Source organism: Anser brachyrhynchus (assembly GCF_964034855.1).
Source record: "Anser brachyrhynchus genome assembly, chromosome: 18".
Classification (NCBI taxonomy): Eukaryota; Metazoa; Chordata; class Aves; order Anseriformes; family Anatidae; genus Anser; species Anser brachyrhynchus.
In genome coordinates, this window is record NC_137711.1 from 1566265 (window position 1) to 1581474 (window position 15210).

General features: G+C 55.5%; 1 protein-coding gene across 6 annotated transcripts in view; it reads left to right on the forward strand.

The window, feature by feature from the left end:
• Positions 1–15210, forward strand: part of SLC39A11 (solute carrier family 39 member 11) — an 87217-nt gene that overhangs the window by 24974 nt on the left and 47033 nt on the right. For 4 of the 6 annotated variants that reach the window (XM_080561087.1, XM_080561085.1, XM_080561083.1 and 1 more), the window contains one exon: positions 1917–2061. In XM_080561087.1, the coding sequence (XP_080417213.1) occupies positions 1917–2061 (145 nt within the window). The remainder of the gene's footprint in view (positions 1–1916; positions 2062–15210) is intronic. The other 2 variants (XM_080561086.1, XM_080561084.1) reach the window with 1 other exon arrangement.

Sequence of the window (15210 nt, forward strand, 5' to 3'; positions counted from 1 at the left end):
GGGACTCCCTTGTCCCAGAATAGTTTTCCTCCAAGCTCTCCAGGTCTTCCTGTCCAAGTCTCTCGTTGCATCAGGCTTTCTGAAATAATCAGCCCCCGTGGTTATTTCAGTTAATACTAATTAGTGGCGTGAACTAATTAATGTGGGTTGACTTTCCTCTTCTGTTCCTAATGCGTTTTTAACCCACTGACACATTCCAATTAAGGGACTCATGCAGGGACCGGACTGAAATGACTCAGAGCAATCACAGTTGGAATAAATCGCGTGCCTCGCTGAAGGTCACTAATATTTTTCCAAATTGATGGAGTTGTGTGTTTGTGCCCGCCAACGGGGAGGTGACTTAACCGTACAACAGAAATCCAAAATGTCTTCAGGTTTGCCTCCGTGGAAGCACATCCCTGGGGACCACGTTGGTGACCGCGCGGTGTGCCGAGAGCGCGGCACGGAGCTGGTGGCGGCTTTTCTGCAGGGCTGCAAACTTTGGGGCAAGTGGTCTCGACCTCAGGAGGAGCCCGCTTGTTTCCAGCTGTAGCTGTGTGATGGTAACAGAGGGCACTCTGCATGCTGCCAGCCTGCTTGGGCTCGTACGAGAGATTTCTTATCCCCTTCGCTGGGTTATTGTCGTGCACAGAGTGCTGCAGGCTCTGGCTGTGCCCCTCTGTGCCGACAAGACCCAGGGGAGAGGCCTTTGGGCTGGGGGAAGCCACGAATCTGGTGGCGACAAAGCATGCAAAGCTGCCGTCACGGTGCTTGTAGCATCTTTAATAAGATGCCTGTCCTTGTTTCTCCTCAGGTTGGTGTGGTGTTGGTATTTCCTGGTATTTCCTCAGGAGCACAAGGAGACCAAGCTGCAGGGGTGCCAGCAGCAGGACGTGCCCAGGAGCTTTCATTCTTGGTCCCTTCCCGTCTGAGCCCAGTTGGGTCGTGATGCTGAAATCCCCATCTTTTTTCTCGGTGACAAACCATCCAGGTTTTGCTGGATAAAGCCCGTATTTCTGTATTTCAGCTCCTCCAGCTGCTGAAGCGAGCTGTGCAGTTCCTCCCCGGGCAGTCTCTCCCTTCTGCCGGCGGGTTCAGCCTCGAGCACCTCGTGCAGGTGCTGGGTTAAAGGAGGTGAAAGCACCCTGATTAAACTGCAGGAGAGAGCAGGCAGCAGATCCGTCATGAGTATTAATAGTGCTGGTCAGACGATATTATGCAAATGATGGGAGAATAGACAGTTTAGTTATTCATCTTTAACCTTTATTTTTGTTTAACGTGACCTTACCCGACGAGTCTCCCGTTACTGCCGCTAGCTGTTCGGGGCACGTCCGTTTGTTCTGTTGCCAGCAGCCCAGCACCTAAGCCCGTGTTCCTGGCCAGTGGCACCGGGCACAATCCAGATATCCGTCCTGGTGCTGGTGGAAACGCCCCAGCCCTGCCAGGGGTCGGAAACTTTGGGCTGCATTTGGGTTGAGCAGCCTGGGGGCACCCAGCACCGCAGATCTTCCCGCTGCGTGTCCCAGCGCCCTGGGGAGGGCAGAGCTGGTGTCTTGCAGGTTTCCTTTGGCCGATGCAGTTGGAGGCTCTGGCACGTCCTTGAGTCGCAGCAGGTTCTCGTGAGCCGTGTCCAGGCTGGCAGGACTCGCTCGTGGGATGCCTCTCGCTGCAGGTTGCTGCCCAGTTCCCTGCAGACGTTACGCGTAGCTGGGCAGTGTTGGTTTTGGCCATTCCGCTCCGTTTTCTTGGGATTACGAATGGCACAGGAACATATTCCAAACGAGACTGAAGTTCATAGGCGCCTCTGTCCAGGTTCCGCTGAAATAACACCGTGGTTGTGCACATAACATCTGATCGTGGTGCTCCCTGAGGATGGGGCTGGGAGAAGGCTGCGGGGAAGATGCGGGGAAAGCCTGAATTTGTCTCTTGCATTGCAGGGTTTCAGCGGACCCCCCCACGCGGCATTTGCCTTGAGCTACGACCCACGAGCGGCGAAAGAGAAATACGAGCACGACCCTGCCTCTCGCCCGGACTACGAGAGCGAGTTGTCCATCCGGATAGGTAGAGCTGGGCACCATCCAGGCAAGCATCCTGTCATATACCAACCGCAGAGTGTGCGGGGGAAAATACCCCGTTAAGCTGGCACCTAGACTGTAACGTATGTGATTGAAATTAGATCGGCTTTGACACGTGCATGCGGAGCGCGCCTCCTCACCCCTCTCTGGATCTGTCTCTGTGCTGGCTCTCGTTCCTGGAGTCATTACTTCTGTTTCTCCTTCGGTTCTCAAAACCACTTGCACGTCTGTCTGTGCCTGTGAATTATTGATAATTAGATATCTCATTCACCAGGGAAATGAAATCGTCAGCTTATCTTGAAATAAGTTTATTTGGAGCGTGGGTGCAGCGAGCAGTAACCGTGCCCTCTCCGAGTAATGCCACCTTGAAGGTGCCCCGCAGTGCTGACCTTCGGTGGCCCTCCCCAGTTATAGATGAGGACCGGCCATCGTGCCATCACTCCTTATTTTTAGAGGTTAATAGAATTTTAGCTGCCAAAGCGTGGAATATAAAATGTCCTGTTGGCAGCTATCTCCTCTTCAGATAGCTTTTAAAGAAGGAACTTCTTGCTCGAGGTGGTGGCGCCTTGTCGGGTGTCCCAGCTCCGGGGTGTTCGTGGGGGACGGTGGCGGCCCCCGTCGCGCCCCGCTGCCTGCCTCGGAGGCAGCACGGTTCTTAGCCTGCTGCCTAACGGCAGCTTTTCAGTAGACAAAGAAAATGTAATTTGATGAATTAATCTTATTGCTCCTCTGCTTTTTCTTGGTTGGAGAGAAACTAAAATAGCAGTTTACAATATCTCGAGTATAATTGGGAGCAGATTGAGACGCAGAAATGATCCTTCTTCTTGCAAAGAATGATGCAACCAGGCTCTGTTATTTAACTGCATTGCTTAATTGCATGTTTCATAAAGTGTTTCAAATCCTCAGGATTCTTCAGGATCTGAAATATCAGCTTGGAGCTTTCCAAAGGGATGAAAGGAAGTTCTGTGCTAGACTCAGCGGGCTTCAGGTCCGTGACGTCTCGTAGCTCCTGGGACAAGCTCACGCTTGAAGGCTGCTCTAGCCCTGCAGTCTGTAAGGCTGTTGTAGGTTATTTGTGATTTTGTAAGGTGGAAACTTTACAGCCCAGATGCGTTTTAATTTTATTCTTCAAGAAAAAAGTAGGTAGCCCTGTGATTTTTCAGAAAGTTAAACTGCTGGGTTTTATGTTTTCTTCTTCTCTCACAGTTGCAAACAATAACAGTGCAAATGGTTTTGAGAACAGAAAATTTCCATTAGGCTCAGTTGTTTTTCCACTCTCTGGGGAAATGGTATTAAGAATCTACAATACGTTAATTCTTTTATCGTCTCTTGTTATTCTTTTGCTTACCGAAATGAAGTCGGTGTTTTCACAAGATACATCAGGCCTTCCAAGAAGGCAGCTTGGGCTCTGCTTGGCTGCGCTCTTGGGAATGCTTTGGGAACATAATGGGTATTTTCCAAGCCTAATGGGTACTAACTGGAATGTTTCATACTTAATCACTGCTGAATCATTGACCCTTGCTTCATATTTACGTGTTTTAAAATCGCTAAAGCTGCGAAAACAAAACAAAACAAAAAAATCCCAAAGCGGCATTGTTTTGCGGTTGTCTTTACTGCCTGGGGATGGCGGTGAGGAGAGGAGCAGGGGGACTGCTGTTGAAGGGAGGGGAGGAAGCGTAAAAACGCGGCTCCCCAGAGCCCTGTGTGTCTTTGCTGCTGGAGATTTGGACGTATTGAACTTGGCTGTGAGAGAGCAGAAGCGACTGCGGTCGTGCCTGGTTAGCGGGACCTGTGTAGCTGCTGAGGGTAACCAACAAGCGAGAAGGTTTGGTTTAGACCCGTAGAAAGGGAGATGGAGGAAATGCAATGGCTAGATCTATCCCATATCCATTCTTTTGGGAGGAAAAAAAATAAAATCATGCTGCTTTTCTTCTCAGCAGCGTGTCTGGGGTGGCTCTGTTCCTCCCCACCACTTGAATCCCTTGGTTTGCCATCGCGTGCAGGCTGCGGGGAGCGGGGAGGCACGGCGCCATCCAGCCCGGGCTGGGCGCCTGCTCTCCTGCTCTCTCCCTCTGCTCTGCGGATGCGCGGCCGGGGCAGTTCTGCTCCTCCTGCCCCCGGTTCCCTCCCGCAGGCTGCTGCTGTGCCCGGTGCCCTGCCTGTTCCCGGGGGCTCCCCGGGGATGCTGTCCTGCGGTGGGGCAGAGCACGGCCTCCTTGCCACCCGATTGCAGGTGCCGATGTGGCTCCGAACGGGATTTTACGGGAGGTGCCGGGGGCTGACTTCTCCTGGGTGCACGGAGTAACGCATGTGTCCGTGCGAAATGGAGTATGGGCGGGTTTGGCGTGAATTGCTGTGAAAATGTGTGTCCAGACTCGGTATTTAGGGACTGGGGTCACCGCTAGGCTTTCGTTGCTACAAACCTAAGTGAATCCAGCCTTGTCTTTGCTGTACCTGGCCGGGAAGCGGACGTAATCTGTGTTCCTTTCTCCCACCCTTGGAACAGATTGCGATAAAGGTGAGGAGGGTTTGTTTGCGCGTTTGCTTTGTGACTGGTGCGCGGAGAGGGGACGGGGCTGTGCCGCCGGCAGCGGGGTGCTGCGAGCCGCCCCCACCCCGCAACCTCACCCAGGGCTCAGGCATCTCGGCGCACTCGGATCCGCTCAACCGGGGGAAAAACTTCGAGCAGGTTCGCCGAAGGCTGCGGTCTCTTGGCATTTCTGCGGGACTGGGAGCCTGCGTCTGGCCCCTTAAATGGCAGCTACGTGCGCGGTGTGCTTGGGTAGTTCTCAGAAAGGATTTACATACGGCATCGCGCCTCGCAATCCGAGCCGTGACTCACGCTTCCACAAGCTGGATATTGAACAGCGAGGCGCGTCGCTTCCCCGGCGCCCTGGTGCGGGATGATTCACGTCGCTCCAAATCAGCTTACGGAGCCGAGTGGGAGGGCAACGCTGTTCCCAACCAGCCTCCCTCGCTCTCGCTTTAATATTCCTGCTGCTGTACCGCAGGTGAGAGCGCTCCTGCGTCCAAGGAAATGCTTTCTAGGCGCGTTGTGGCGGAGGAGGTTACCGCAAAGTGGCTGGCAGGTGCCTGGAGGAAAAGGCTAAATCTCGTGGCAGCGAGGGGCTGGGAGCACCTTCAGCTATCGCCCGCCCCAGGGCACGGCGGTGCACCCACGTGGTGCACATCTGGCTCCAAACGCGGTTCAGTCCCGAATATTCAGGGGTAGCAACGTTTGCTTTAGCGGCTTGGCTGACTTTTGGAAGGGCGAGATTTAGGAAAGGGCACTGTGGTGCTCCCGCACAGATGTTCAGTAAGTGAACCCAGATGGGAACAGTAGCCGGGGAAAAAAGCTGGTGTTGGAAATAGTGTAGTTAAGAAATGAAATTTCATTAAACGGCTTACTTTAATGAGCCGTGCTGATTGGGGACGTCACGGACATGCCTTGCTACATAAAATTTCTATTTTTTTTCCTTAAATTTGAGCTGCAGTGCTGTGCAGGCCTCTCTGGCCGAGGCTCCCGTGATGTTTTGGCTGGGGAGGCTCTTGGGTAGGACAGGCAGGTGTGCTGGTGGCGCCGCCAGTGCCAGCCCCAGCACTGCCCCCAGACCCCACTTCTGGGCCCGTTTCGGTAGCATCACACAGTCTCTGCTCTTAATTTTCTGCCTCCTTTCTGAGGCTGTCATTTTGTCCACTTCTGTTTCATTTTTTCAACTACAAAGGAAATTATTTTGTACCGGGGCTGCTGCCGCCGACTGTACGAGAGAAGAAGCAGACCTTGTCCATGCAGCGTCTCTTTCATCAGGGCACAGGCAGTTAAAATCCCGTAATGATGTAATAAACTTCTGATGAAAGGAAGGAAAGGAGCTGTTGAGATAAAAGAAGAGCCAAAACCTCTTAGAGAGCAATAAAAAGAGAGGACATGAGTTGAATTGTTGAATTGTACGATGCAGCAGTGCGGCTATCGCTTGCCTCTGTCATCTCATTGTGTCCCTCCAGGCAGAAAATCCCCGCTTTGCCCCGTTCCTTCTGAAATTGTGGCAGGTTTGCGCAGCGCTTGCTCGGGGAGCAGCAGCTGGTGCCATTTCCACTGCCTTTAGGGGCTGTTCTCTGCTGCGCAGCTGGTGGGGAAGCCTCCATGTACTGGTCTGGGATATAGTGAGGTATTTCAGAAAACTGCAGCTCGGTGTGGCTTGGGGATAGCGTTGCAGCAGGGGCTTTGCAGAACCCAGAAGGAAACGGGTCCCAGCCCCACAGAGCCCTCTGCTCTCGCCCTCCTGCCCACCGAGCTCCAGCCCCAGCTCTGCGCCAGCAGCCCCGGCACCGAGGGGCAGCTCTCCTCCCCAGGAGCCCCCCGTGCCCCTTGTGGGGGCGGTTTGCTGCTGTAAATTCCCCGTAATTTTCCTCCTTGTTCCCTCCTCCCAGAGCAGGAGCAGGGGCCGCGAAGGAGCGCTGCCGCGTAAACCTCTCCGGCCGTGGAGCCCGTCGTGATTCATCGCGGTAATATTCAGCCGGAGCCTCGCGTGTGCAGCCGAGAGGTTCGTTAAGTCGTTACAACTTCTCCTACACGGGGATCCTTCTGCAAAATGGGACGGCTGCCGGTTTTAGGGGGTCCCGCTGCATTTGTAGTAACATTGACACGCTCACACCGTGCTTGGCCCGGAGAACGGCGGCGCTGCGAAGGCATCAATTCATTTTGCATGTTAATAGCCGGCCTTGATGAGGAACGCCTCTGGCTATGTCTGTATTGATCTAAAAACCTCCTAATGCTCCTTTCCGGAGCATTTCGAGCCGTTATTGGCCATCCTCGTCAGGCTGGGCTCTGTGCTTGGTTTTTATGGTCGTGACTAAATGTGGATTTATACACCCAGAGCTTCAAAATTATAAAAATTCGGGGCACACAGTGCCTCGAACTGATAAACAGCCTCCTTCAAACGTAGGCTCGTGCCCCTGTTATCCTGGTCAGAACCTTGCTCTCCTTTATGGAGGAGCAGAGCCTGTTTTTACCCATCAGTTATCAGTTACTATTATCAGCTACTAATAGGGAGGAGGAGGAGGAAAACCAGACTGCGGCAACACCAGCAAAACGGCTCCCAAATTCCTTGGGTGGTTTTCTATTTTTTTTTTTTCTTAGGTTCTCTTGGGGTGTTGGTGGGTCTTCGGAGAGCTCAGCCGCCCTTCGGAGCGGAGAAGTCTTCAGCTGGAGCTGGAAGGTTGTCAAAGGTTTTGGGCCCTTGAGGAACAGCTGCTCCGAGTAAGGCTGGGGTAGCGTTCGGGAGCTGTGTCCTTTGTTTCGTTCCGGGTTGAACAGAGCTGTGATGTGCGTGAGAGCTGCTGGCAGGCACGGGCAGCTGCTTTATCCGCCCACCGAGGCACGAGCTGCCTCCACGGCCGCTTGGAAAGCCGGGAGCGCCGTGCCGAGGGGAAGCAAGCGGCCCTCTCCGCAGAGGACATCTGCGTGTGACGTGCTCCTGGCACCTCGCACCGCTGCCTGCCGTTCCGCGCTAGTGGCGCCTTTCGTGGCTTCTCCTTAGCGCCTCCTCATTTCCTGGGCTGCAGCCAACGTGCTCCCGAGCGAAGCGTGTCCAGAAGGGCTCAGCCTCGCTCCCAGCTTCTGTTTCGGTCTGCTCGGATACCGGAGTCGCAGGAGAGCCACGGCGATATTTCCGTCGTCTCCCTCTCGGTGAGACGTGGGGGAGCGCTCAGCCCCCTCGAGCGGTGGCGCAGGTGGACGAGGACGGCACAAATTGAGCTTGCTCGGCATCAGGTGTGGGCTGGCACCGTCGGTGTCTGTGCCCCGCAGGTACCGCTGCAGCGTGCGTGCTGTGCCGCGATGCCTCGTGCGTCCCGCGCTGCCCGCACGGGCGCGGAAGGGACCAGCTGCTACCTGAGGCCGGAAAGGCTTTTGTCGGTGAAGTGCCTTTTCCTGTAAACCTCTCATCCCGCCTGTGTCAACGCAGGCACAGATTTAAGAGGGCGAGGATGTGGCTTTCCTGCTCTCCTGTTTGCTCTGCAGTCCAGCTGTCTCTTAGCCCTGAAAGCGAGGAGTTCTCAGGCGCTGCAGCGTGCCCAGCCTGCGCAGCCCCCCTCAGGCTTCAGGTAGTGCCAGGGACGGCGCAGCCTCTGCTCCGTGCTTGCTGCTCCGCTCTTGTTCCATTTAAGCGCGATCCGTTAATCCAGGAGACTCATTAAAGCCTGCCGAGTGACGTGCCGGTTAGGACCCGTGCTCTGAGATCAGCCCTGTCAGCGAGCAGAGGCGCTGTCGGTGGTGCTTTGGGCTCGTAACCGCAGGAGTCATTTCCCAAATCGAGCCTCGTTACCTCCGTGCAACGTTATCGAGGAGCTTTAATTTCCTGGCTACACCTGACAATCCCTTGCCTCTTTTCACTCGATTTTTAGTGCTGCATCCCTATAAAATAGGCTGTTCAACCTCATCTCCGTCCTCTGCCTGGTGATTCAGCTCTGGCAGCTCGGACAAGCGTGCGCACACACACGTGAGCGCGGTGCCGGCGGGGACCCTGGTGCCGTAACCGGTCCTCGAGCTAGAAATCTCCTGACCTAGCGAGGTAACAGGGCACTAGAAGATCCCTTGAGGAATATCTCCAGCACTTGTTGTCCCGGAGTGGTTGTCCCGGGGCTTGGAAGCTGCCTGGAGTGCTGGAATCCCCCCTCAGCCCTGGTTCGGGCTGGAAGGGGATTGGCACAAGTGAGGCTGGGGAGAGCAGCACCATTCCCCTGCAGCTGCCTCCAAGAAACCCTTAAATCTCGAGGTTTATTAAACTGAACTGAACCAGCAATCAGCATCCTTGCCTCTGGAGTGGATGTTTTTTTGCCTTCATTCAATAAGCACAATAATTCATTTATTTTCTTGATATGGTTCTTCAGTTGAGTGGGGACAGGCGTAATTCTCGTTCACCCTAAGGATGCTTTAGGGGAGTGGGATGAAAATCAGGATCTCCAGCAGCCGCTGCGTGTTGCAGCAGTAGGAGAAAGAAATACCGGGGCACGTACCATGAAGTGTATGAAGGAAATGGAATAAATTACATCAGGAAATGGGTTGTTCCCCACATTAAAACTTAATGATTTTAAGGGTAGCAGTGTATAAAAACATAGCACGGCTGTGTCATCAGGGATGATGCGTCTTCAAGGGAGTAAAAGTGCATCTGGTGGGGTCTGTAACTGGGGGGCTGGGAACTTGGACAATCCCAAACCTGCCCAAGAGGAGCTGAAGCGGTCCCCAGCCCCCCGTGTGTGTATTTATAGGCAGTTTGCTGATCTGCTGTGTGGTTCTTACACCTCCAGGTGACCTGCGCACTTTGCAACGTGACCACAGCGGGGTCTATTTATAGGAGAGCCTGTGCTGCTTTGGGATTTTTAATTGTTGCCCTGTGCCTGCTGCTCGGGGGTGCTGGGCGCTTCCAGTCTCCGCTTTGCTTCAAGCCAGCTCTGAGCAAACGCAAACCTCTCCAAAATCAGAATGATGATTCTCTGGGTGCGCAAAGGGGCACGGGGGAACACAACGAATTTTTATTGCACAAAAGCCTGCGGCGCTTGTGCAAGGCTTTTTGTCTCTGCAAGGCTGCACAAACGTGTCCTGATCCTCCGAGAGATGCCCAGAGGTCCGGCAGGCGCCGCGCGTGCCGGCTGAGACTGGGGATTGGGTGCTGGGATGCCTTCGTGGGGCTGAACCCGTGACCCTAAAACATGGGGAATTGAGGCTTTGGCCCTATTTCTGATTTGCAGCTGGTGGGCTGCGGCCGGGAGCTCTCGGCGAGGTGTCCCCGCCGTGGAGCGGGCAGAGAGGCTCTGGTGCGGAGGGTCAGGAACCTGTATTTCTTTTGAGGGCAGCGGGTTCGTTTCCCTAATCATGGCAGCACTCGTGTGATTTGTGGTGCTGATTTTTTCCCCGCCCCTATCTGATTTCAATTCCAGCACGTTTCCATTTCAGGTGACGGTGGCCTGAGACAGTCGTTTATGTCCAGGCTCTCTCCGTGCAGCCTTCACCGTGTGGTATATGGCACAGGATGACGGAACATGCCTTTTCACTGAAAATCGATGTTTTGTTTCCTCCCCCCCCCCCAGGAAGCTTTCCCAGCTGCGAGCATTGATTGCTCTGATAAACACCACGCTCATGCCCTAATTGCTCTTCGGGGTGGTGGAACCAGACCTCCGCTTGCTGGCCCCGCAGCACCTTGTGGGGTTGGCTCCCCGGGGTTTGTTTGCAGCCTCGCAGGGGAGGGCGCAGCAGAGAAGTCATCCTTCACCTCGGAGCGCTCAGCTCGTAAGAAACAGCAAAAGAAAGTGCAAAAAAAAATTAAAAAAAAAAAGTTTGTTTGCCCAGGTCGAGTTGTCTCACCCCATGGCCACGTGCAGAGGTGCAACTGCACTGCCCGGGGTCTCCGGTGTCCTTTGTGGGGCACCCTGCAGCTCCTGCACCGTGCGGGTGCTGGGGATGGGGCTGCGGGGACGGGGCTAAAGGCACGGGGTGCCTGCCCCGCCGTGCTCCCGAGGGGGATCAGGGGTGTCCTTCGTGCACATCGCGGCAGCCTGTGATCCCCTGGCACAGCCGTGCACCCTGTGAGCGCAGCGTCGGTGCGCCCTGGTGCAGGGTGCTGTACGGTTACTGCAATTTCCTCCTTTTTTTTTTTTTTGTGAATCTGGGGTTGGGCATTTTGGCAGCCACCGCAGGCGCACGTGGGAATTGGGAAGTGAAGGTGACCAAAGAGGTCTGGTGGTGAAACAGGGCAGATGGTGGGATCTTAAACGTGTGCTGGAATTTTTTATGGGTACATCCGTTTGCATAGCTGTAACGTCCAGCGTGTGCTGCATGCAAACACACAGCGTGTGCTCCGTACGGACCTGGCTGGCTTCCTTATTTTTAGCTTGCAGCCCTGGGAAAAATAGCTTCCAGAGCCATTGTGATGGAACTTCATTTTTAACCTGTCCATATCTGTTTTCGTGTACTTGGTACTTAAATGTTAATTACTACTTGCGGTATGCAACGACTGCATGAATATATTAGACGGGGGTTTAATTATTAATGTGCTTTTACAAGCATAATTTTTGGTACTAAAAAGCCTCCCTGGCTGTTTAACCGAGCAGTGCCAGACGTGGTTGGATCTTCAGACTTCTCAGCTCCTCGGAGGCTTTTGGATTTCCCCAGGCAGAGCAGCTCGGCGCCGCTCTCCCTCTGGCTTTCACCTTGTGCTGCCTCTGCTTGAACGTCTTCGGGGTGCTTCCCCCACGACCTCCCCTTCGTGCTTGGGGCAGGTTTTGTGCCCGTGCCCCTGGCAAGCCCTGGGGGCAGAGGGTGGCAGGGACCCCTCCGCCCCGTGCGCCCTAACGGGGGAAGGTCACCCTCTGCAGGGAGACGAGCAGGACAAGAGGAGAGGGGTAGAGATGCTGCTTTTGGAGGTGTGTGGAGGTGACAGCAGCCAGTTTTTGCCCGCAGTGATGCATTTAGGGGCTTGCAGAGCCTGGGGAGGGCCAGCCCTGCTGCTGGGCGCAGGTACCACGCAAACCCCGCCACGCGACCTGCGCGGTGCCCGCTGACCTGCGCATCCCTGCTTCTGTCCGTATCTTTCTGTTTTCAGAGCTCATAGGCAGGTGGGATGCGATGGCGAGTCTGCTTTCAAGAATTTGGTGCGAGGAAGAATTTTTCAAGACTTTCGGCAGCTGCTGTGCCCTGCTGGGGCCGGCCACGTGGGCTCTGCTTTCCTGCCACCTGGCAGCGGGTCGGGGTGACCGCAGCGGTGGGCCAGCATTTACCGGGGGCTTTCACAGCCTCTCGTTGGACAAAGATGCTTAGGGACAAGCCGAATACGTGTCAGCTGAAGGATTAGAGCACTCGAACAGTATTTTTTGAAGAAGGCTCTGATGTTAGTCACGCTATGCAAATCCCAGAGCTGCTGCAGTGCAGCCATCACCTAGCGCACGCCTGTCTTCAGTGACATCAGGGTGACTTCAGCACTATCAATATTTTCGATGTGATTTTTAGTGCCTGTGCGTCCCGACAGGCTGGTGAGGAGACAGCTGGCTCCGCGGGGCTACCCTGGGAAGCGACGTCGCAAGCAGCAGAAGGGGCCGTGCAGCGGAGCCGCGCTCCTCCCGGGGGACCTGCGCCCGGAGCGGCCCCCGGCGTGCTGGGGGCTCCCCTGTGCCACAGGGTGCAGGAGGACGCCGGCCCTGGGGTGGTGCTGGGCTGCGGAGCCGTGCAGGAAGGAGATATTTGGGTCTTCGCATAGGGTGGGTTTTACCATTAAAATCCTGGGCTGCTGTTCCGCAGCTGTTTTGTCCCTGACCCTGCGAAAGCAGTGCCTGGTGCGGCCGGGCGCGTGCCCGCCCCGGCTGCGTTTCCCCAATCCCAGGGGTGCCGGGAAGCCCGGGGACCCTGCTCTGGGCTGGGCAGGCTGGAGAGGGGCTGGAGCAGGAGCTGCAGCACGATAACGGGGGGATTTTTAAGTACTCAGAAAGCTCTGCGAGGGGCAGAGGTAGCAGGGGCTGTGCTCCTGCGGGTCCTGCACCGCGCCGAGCCCCTGCTGCCTGGGAAGGTGTGCGCTGCGGCTGAGGCTTCGTCGGCACCTGGACCTCTGCCCTGGCTCTGCTTCGTTTGAGTTTGCCGGTGTCTGAAGGGAGCGAGCTCCTGCTGGTGCTTTTCCAAGGAGAGGACCCTAACGGCAGAGGTTCCCTCTCATCTTGCCTCTTTTCAAAAGCAGAAGGGCTCTGAAGCAGCCGCCCTGCCTCGGATCCCTCTGACACCTCCTGACCCATCCCGGAGCCGCTCGGTGATGCCCAGGGGACCCGGGCGACCTCGTGCCCAGTGGCCGTGGCCCTGGCCCCATCCTCGCCCAGCCCGGGGCAGGTCTGCGCGGGAGTTCCCTGTTGTTCCGGGAGAGCTGCCGAATAAATAACCCCAATTAGCGAGCGTCTTTCTGCTTTTTAAATGGGCTCTGCTGGGCTGAAATGACTTCTGGTTTCAAGCTGTGCCTGTCTAATGGGTTAGCCGCTTAGCCACCCTGCCCGTCGCCTAATGTCCTTCTCAGCGGTGTGTTTTAAATGAGGGCTTTATTTCATCCCCGTGTGGGGTGCGAGCGGCGTTCAGCCCGGCTGGGCGGGTGATTGTTGGCCTCCTGGCTGTTTTTCTCCGTGTCCTCTGCTGCTTGGTGCTCGAGGAGGCTGCTCCCAGCTAGGGCGAGGGCAGAGGGAGCAGGGCTGTCCTCACCTCGCAGCCCCCCGCTTGGAGACTGCGCCCTGAATCTCTCCATCTCTGTTCCCGTGCAAAATAGCTGCAGCAGGGAGCTCAAGTGATGCTTTTGCGTTTTTATTTCTTTATTATTATTTTTTTTATTCAGTGGGCCACGGAAGCAGGAGGGCTGTTGGGGCTGGAACAGCCCCAGCACCTCGAGCGGGAGCCAAGCCGCGTGCTGGCAGCAGCCCCTGCCTGCGCGGGAGGCACGGCGCTGCTCGGGCAGGGGCAGGATGCGGCCCCTCCTGCTGCCTCCAAGCCCCCCGTGCCCCCAGCTCCTCCCCTCTCTGCTGCTTAATCTCGATTTGGGTGCTGAAGCCCACGGCTTGAGTGTTTGTCCTACAAAATGGATTTAAAAAAATGTTGATATTTCTGGCTGAAAGTACCCCGCAGCTCTCCGGGCTTGGTGCAGCGCCTGCTCAGCAGCGGAGCTCTGCCCCGCGCGGCGTTTTTTTCCCCCCCTTTTTTTTTCCCCCTTTTTTTTTTTTTAAGGCTTGGTGGTTTCTCGTCGCTTTTTCTTACGAGCTCAAAAGAAGCCTCTCTCTTTTTTTTTTTTTTTTTCCGAACCGTGTGTCTCTGCGAGTCCTGAAGCTGCAGCCTGTTGGTTGCCATCTGCGCCTCGGCACGGCAGCGGGCTGCTCGCCCCCGGCCCCGTTGCGCCCTCGCCACCCTCCGCACGTGCCGCCGGGCCCCGGGGCAGCTGCGGCGACGAAGCAAAGCGGCGGCTGCTCCCCTTCAAAGCCCCGGGACGGATCTGCCGCAGCAGATGGTGCGAACCGCCTCAAAGCCATTACGGAATCGCACTGAATCTGCAATTACGTGTAATTAAAGTGCTGCTTGTTTATTGATTTCTGCTGCCAACGGGTGGCTCCTCTTTGTTAGCGAGGGGATCCGGCCGGGCGCCGCGGCGGGGTTGTTTCCCTGCAAGCAGAAGGCGGCGCTTTGTGGCATCTGCGGGCAGAGCTCAGGTTTAAAAGCGGTCATTGAGGCACTTTCTGTGCTCTTTCTGCCCAGGCGTCTCTTGTGTGCACGCGGGGACTGTCCCCTGTGCCACATCCTGAGTTTTATGCTCCCGGAGCTGGTGGCCCCGGTGCTGCCCCAGCCTCGGCTCCGCCACGGGCAAGGAGAGAGCTGGGAGAATGCAGTTTGTTGGGTGAAATTCTTTCAAGTTGTGCGTTATTCTCCGGGTGGACCTCGGCAGCTTTGCGAGACCGTGGCGAGGTGTCTGAGAAATTTGGCTTTTAAAATTTTAATAGCGATGGAGTGCTGTCCGTGCGGGAGTCAGCAATACCTTCGGCTTGAAACTGGAGTTGGCTCTGGGGCTTAGTGCTTAGGGTTTTTTTATAGAAACACAGATAAAAGCTACTTAAAAGGGTCCTTTTTGGAAATACTAGAAGAAAATATAAGGATTTTTTGCCTGTGTGTGCTTCCCAGCTCCATTCCTACACCGCAGCAGAGGAAGGAAGGAAGGAAGGAAGGAAGGAGGGCCGATGTGGGTCTGCAGGCTGGGTCATCCTCAGCTTCCTCACCCCAGGCTGGGACACGTCGATTTGCTTTGGATTCGAGGGTAAAAGAAAAAGTAGCCTCGCTAATCCCCATAATATATGGTGCTGGTGGTTCAGAGCCCTTTTTAATATAAGATTTTGAGAGGGTTTTGCTGCCGTTGCCCACCTGACGTGAGCTGCAGGTCAAGCCCTGGTTTCGCTTTCCTTTTCGCTTTTCGTTTTTTTTCCTAGGGACTGCCTAAAATAGGAACATGAGGAAGTTACCCGTGGGCTGGGAGGTGCTGTCACGCAGAAGGAAAAGCCTGGGATCCCTTTGTTAGCATAGGAAGGTGTCTCCTGCTCTCTGGACAAGGCTCAGTTTAATGCGTTTCCTTCCCCGTGGGCATTGCCACCCGCAAGGAAC